Genomic DNA, 6,000 nt, shown 5'->3' with positions numbered 1-6,000 from the left:
ATCCCGAGACCGCGCCCCTCCCCTCCCCAGCTGTTCTCGATCCCCCCGACCAGCGGAAACAATCAACATCCACCCTGATCGAAGCTCCCTGAAGAATCTTGATTCAACCACATCGCCCCTCATTCTTCAAACATATACCTGATTTGCTTGGGCCCCCTGTTTTTTAAAAAAATATATTTTTATTAAAGTTTTCAAACACAATTTTTCCCCCTTACAAATCAACAAAAACGGTAACGTGATAACTGATATGTAACATTGTTTCACTAATATAGTAAACTAACCAAATAACACGAAATAATGCTTCCCCGCCCCCGCACCCCATCTAGAACACAAACAATTACCCCCCCCCCCCCACCGAGCTGCTGCTGCTGGGCTATCTTCCCCCTAACGTTCCGCTAGGTAGTCGAGGAACTGTTGCCACCGCCTGGTGAACCCTTGAACCGATCCTCTCAGCGCAAACTTCATCCGCTCCAGTTTTATGAACCCCGCCATATCGTTTATCCAGGCCTCCAGTCCGGGGGGGTTTCGCCTCCTTCCACTGAGTATAAAATCCTACGCTGGGCTACTAGGGAAGCAAAGGCCACAATATCGGCCTCTTTCGCCCTCCTGCACTCCCGGCTCATCCGCTACCCCAAATATAGCCAACCCCCAGCTTGGCTTGACCCGGACCTTCACCACCTTCGAGATCACTCCCGCCACTCCCCGCCAATACCCCTCCAGTGCCGGGCACGACCAAAACATGTGTGTGTGGTTCGCCGGGCTTCCCCCGCACCTCCCACACTTGTCCTCCACTCCGAAGAACCTGCTCAACCTTGCTCCCGTTATGTGTGCTCTATGCAGCACCTTAAATTGGATCAGGCTAAGCCTGGCACACGAGGAAGAGAATTTACCCTACTTAGGCATCAGCCCACAAACCCTCCTCAATCTCCTCCCCGAGCTCTTCTTCCCATTTCCCCTTCAGTTTTTCTACCAGCTCCTCCCCCTCTTCTCTCATCGCCCGGTATATTTCGGACACTTTGCCCCTCCCCGACCCACACCCCCGAAAGCACCCTGTCCTGGATCCCTTGTGTCGGGAGCAGCGGAAATTCCCTCACCAGTTGTCTCGTGAACGCTCTCACCTGCATATACCTAAAGATATTTCCCCGGGGCAGGCTCATACTTTTCCTCTAGCGCTCCCAAACTCGCAAACGTCCATTCTATAAATAAGTCTCCCACTCTCCTAATTCCTGCCCGGTGCCAGCTCTGGAACCCTCCATCCAACCTCCCTGGGGCAAACCTATGGTTGTTCCTGATCGGGGACCACACCGAGGCTCCCAGCACACCCCTCTGTCGCCTCCATTGCCCCCAGATACTTAATGTTGCCGCCACCACTGGGTTCATGGTAAACCTTTTCGGGGAGAGCGGTAGTGGCGCCGTCACCAGCGCTTTTAAGCTCGTTCCTTTGCAGGACGCCATCTCCAGCCTTTTCCACGCCGCCCCCTCTCCCTCTATCATCCACTTACGGATCATCGCCACGTTGGCGGCCAGTAGTAGTCGCCCAAATTCGGCAACGCCAGTCCCCCTCTGACTCTGCTACATTGTAGGAACCCCCTCCTTACCCTCGGGGCCTTCTCTGCCCACACAAAGCTCATGATGCTCCTATCTATTTTTTTGAAAAAGGCCTTAGTGATCAATATGGGGAGACATTGGAACACAAATAGGAACCTCGGGAGGACCATCACCTTAATTGCCTGCACTCTGCCCGCAAGTGACAGCGGCTGCATATCCCACCTTTTGAAATCCTCTTCCATTTGTTCCACCAGCTGAGTCAGATTGAGTCTGTGTAAGGTTCCCCAGCTCTTGGCTATCTGAATCCCCAGGTATCGGAAGTTTCTTTCCAGTCTCCTTAGCGGTAGGCCATCTATCCCTCTACTCTGGTCCCCGGGGTGTATCACGGAAAGCTCACTCTTCCCCATGTTAAGCCTATATCCCGAGAAATCTCCAAACTCCCTCAATATCTGCATGACCTCTGTCATCCCCCCCCACTGGATCCAACACATACAGCAGTAGGTCATCCGCATAGAGTGACACTCGGTGTTCCTCTCCCCCTCTAACCACCCCTCTCCATTTTCTGGAGTCTCTCAGCGCTATGGCCAGTGGTTCAATTTGCCAGCGCGAACAGTAATGGGGACAACGGGCATCCCTGTCTTGTTCCCCTATGTAGCCGAAAATACTCCGACCTTTGCCGATTTGTGACTACACTTGCTGTTGGGGCCCCATAGAGGAGTTTAACCCAGCTGACAAACCCCTCCCCGAACCCGAACCTCCTCAGCACCTCCCATAGATACTCCCACTCTACCCTATCAAATGCCTTCTCTGCATCCATTGCCACCACTATCTCTGCTCCACCCCTCTGCTGGGGGCATCATTATCACCCCTAATAGCCGTCGCACGTTGACATTTAATTGTCTCCCCTTTACGAACCCTGCCTGATCTTCGTGCACAACCCCCGGGACACAATCCTCTATCCTTGGGGCAGCGCAGTAGCATTGTGGATAGCACAATTGCTTCACAGCTCCAGGGTCCCAGGTTCGATTCCGGCTTGGGTCACTGTCTGTGCGGAGTCTGCACATCCTCCCCGTGTCTGTGTGGGTTTCCTCCGGGTGCTCCAGTTTCCTCCCACAGTCCAAAGATGTGCAGGTTAGGTGGATTGGCCATGATAAATTGCCCCTTAGTGTTCAAAATTGCCCTTGGTGCTGGGTGGGGTTACTGGGTTATGGGGATAGGGTGCAAGTGTGGGCTTGGGTAGGGTGCTCTTTCCAAGAGCCGGTGTAGACTCGATGGCTGAATGGCCTCCTTCTGCACTGTAAATTCTATGATCCTTGTTGCCAGCACCTTTGCCAGCAACTTGGTGTCCACATTTAGGAGTGAGATAGGCCTATAAGACCCGCATTGCAGCGGGTCTTTATCTCGCTTCAAGATGAGTGATATCGCCGCCTCCGACATTGTCAGGGGTTGGGTCCCCCCTTCTCTGGCCTCGTTAAAGGTTCTTACCAGCAGCGGGGCCAACAAGTCCATATATTTTCTATAAAGTTCCACCGGGAACCCATCAGGGTCCCGGGGCCTTCCCTGCCTGCATGTTCCCCAGCCCTTTGGTCACCTCGTCCACCCCAATTGGCGCCCGCAGGCCTTCCACCTCGTGCTCCTCCACCTTCGGGAACCTTAGTTGGTCAGAAACTGCTGCATCCCCTCTTTTCCCTCCGGGGGTTGGGACCTAGATAACCTCTCATAAAAGGTCTTAAGCACCTCATTCATCTTCCCTGCTCTCCGCACCGTGGCTCCTGTTTCATCCCTAACTCCCCCTATCCCCCTCGCCGCTGTCCTCTTTCGAAGCTGGTGGGCCAGCAGGCCGACTCGCCTTTTCCCCATATTTCATATCTCATCCCCTGTGCCTTCCTCCACTCAGCCTCTGCCCCTCCCTGTGGTCAGCAGGTCGAACTCCGTCTGGAGTCGTCACCTCTCCCTGTATAGTCCTTCATCCGGGGCCTCCGCATTATTTTTTATCCACCCCTCAGAATCTCCCCCAGTAATCTTTCCCTTTCCTTGGCGCTTGGGCCCCTGTTGTTGGAACATCCCCCCTCCCTACTCCAGGGTCAAATCGACCTTCGCTGCCTCGCCCTCCAACACAAGTCAATCCTTTCTGAAATGTGAAGGCCCAAACCATGCCCGCAGTTATTCCAGATGTAGTCTCGCCGAACCCCTGTACAACCCCGAGCAAGATTTCTTTATTCCAGCCCACCGTGTGGCGAGGAGGGCAGATTGTCCGAAGCTCGAGTGGGGCGCGGGGTCACTTTGTTGCCTTGGGATTGCTGATACGGCCCTCTTCGCCCGCCGCAGGCTTTCTCGAAACAAAAAACGTCACCAAGAACTTCCTGGCCGCCAACCTGGTCGCGAGGTTGCAGGAAGCCAAGTCCGCCTCGGACGCCCGGAAACCGCTCGATTCGGAGGCAGTGCGAGAAGCACCAGAGGCCCTTGACTCTGTACTGCGTGAAGGACCAAAGGATTCTCTGCGACGGATGTAGGTTGTCGAAAGCTCACAGGTAAGGCGGGGGGGGCGGGGCGTGGGGGGGGGGGGGGGATGAAGGGTAGCTTGTGGCTGAAATGCTCCCTCTTCTGCCCCCTCCCCCCCCCCCCCAACCCCCACCCCCACCCCCACCCCCCGGCATCGAGCCGTGCCTGATTTAGGCTCCTGTGAACTGGCTCGGTCATTTTGCAACAATCGGCAGGGGGGGGGGTTGAGCATTGCTGCGTAAAAGACACAGACTGTCAAAACTTCCCGCCTGTGACTCATCATATCGGATGACTATCGGATTTCAAAGGGAGCATCAGTTTATCAATCGGAACAAGGAGTAGACCGGCTTGTCCGATCGTGGTCGATCATAGCCCTCACTCCAATCCATTCCCCCCCACCCCCCCCCCCCCCGGCTCTCCCCCCGTATCCCTTAATTCCCCTGAGGGACCAGAAGTCTGCCTATCTGCGGGCCTTGAATACATTCACTGACGGAACACCCACAACCTTTCTGGGGGCAGAGAATGCCAAAGATTCACAACCCCTTAAATGATGAAATTTCTCCTCAGCTCGGTTCAAAATGGCCGTCTCCATATCCTGAGACAGTGCCCACCCCCCCCTCCCCCGCCGATAACCTTCGAACCCCTGGAATCTATCTCACCGCCGCCTTAAAAATATTCATTGAACCCCCCCGCCCCCGCGGCGAAAACAGCAAACCCTGAATTTTAAATCCTAGCCCTGGACTTGCCCACAACAGGAAACATTCTCTCCATGTCCATCTGGTCCAGTTCGTTCAGGATCATACATCAGACCTTAAGATAGAGACGCCCTTCAACAATGGACCCCAACATTTTGGTTTGTGTTCAGATGATATTTAACCAGCTCTCCAAACGGCCATAAGACAGAATAAGGAGCAGAATCATAGAATTTGGTGCAAAAAGGAGGCCATTCAGCCCATCGAAGCTGCACCGGCCCTTGGAAAGAGCACCCTAATTAAGCCCCATGCCTCCATCCTATCCCCGTGACCCAGTAACCCCACCTAATCTTTTTTGGACACTAAAGGACAATTTAACATGGCCAATCCACCTAACCTGCACATCTTTGGACACTAAGGGACAATTTAGCATGGCCAATCCACCTAACCTGCACATCTTTGGACACTAAAGGACAATTTAACACGGCCAATCCACCTAACCTGCACATCTTTGGACACTAAGGGACAATTTAGCATGGCCAATCCACCTAACCTGCATATCTTTGGACACTAAGGGACAATTTAGCATGACCAATCCACCTAACCTGCACATCTTTGGACACTAAGAGACAATTTAGCATGACCAATCCACCTAACCTGCACATCTTTGGACACTAAGGGACAATTTAGCACGGCCAATCCGCCTAACCTGCACATCTTTGGACATTAAGGGACAATTTAGCACGGCCAATCCACCTAACCTGCACATCTTTGGACACTAAGGGACAATTTAGCACGGCCAATCCGCCTAACCTGCACATCTTTGTACACTAAGGGACAATTTAGCGCGGCCAATCCACCTAACCTGCACATCTTTGGACTGTGGGAGGAAACCGGAGCACCCGGAGGAAACCCACGCACACACGGGGAGGACGTGCAAACTCCACACAAACAGTGACCCAAGCCGGGAAACGAACCTGGGACCCTGGAGCTGTGAAGCAACGGTGCTAACCACTGTGCTACCGTGCTGCCCTCAAACTCGGCCCATCGAGTCTGCTCCGTCAATAAGGTCGCCTCTCATTCTTCTAAACTCCAACGAGTACAGGCCCCGGCCTACTTGACCTCTCCTCATAAGAAAATCCCTCCATACCCGGCGTCAACCCAGTGACCCTTCTCTGGACTGTCTCCAATGCCGGTATATCTTTCCTTGGATAAGAACAAAGGAAAGTACAGCACAGGAACTGGCCCTCCAAGCCCG

The 6,000-nt window shown here is 53.8% G+C and overlaps 1 protein-coding gene across 1 annotated transcript in view; it reads left to right on the top strand.

The window, feature by feature from the left end:
- Nucleotides 1–6,000, top strand: part of LOC140402863 (zinc finger protein RFP-like) — a 40,027-nt gene that overhangs the window by 8,987 nt on the left and 25,040 nt on the right. The window contains exon 2 of the mRNA XM_072490488.1: nucleotides 3,877–4,079. Coding sequence (XP_072346589.1) covers nucleotides 3,877–4,079 — 203 coding nt within the window. The remainder of the gene's footprint in view (nucleotides 1–3,876; nucleotides 4,080–6,000) is intronic.

Source organism: Scyliorhinus torazame, chromosome 26 (genome assembly GCF_047496885.1).
Source record: "Scyliorhinus torazame isolate Kashiwa2021f chromosome 26, sScyTor2.1, whole genome shotgun sequence".
NCBI lineage: Eukaryota > Metazoa > Chordata > Chondrichthyes > Carcharhiniformes > Scyliorhinidae > Scyliorhinus > Scyliorhinus torazame.
Note: the sequence above shows the minus strand (reverse complement) of the source record. Positions and strands in the feature narration are given on the sequence as shown.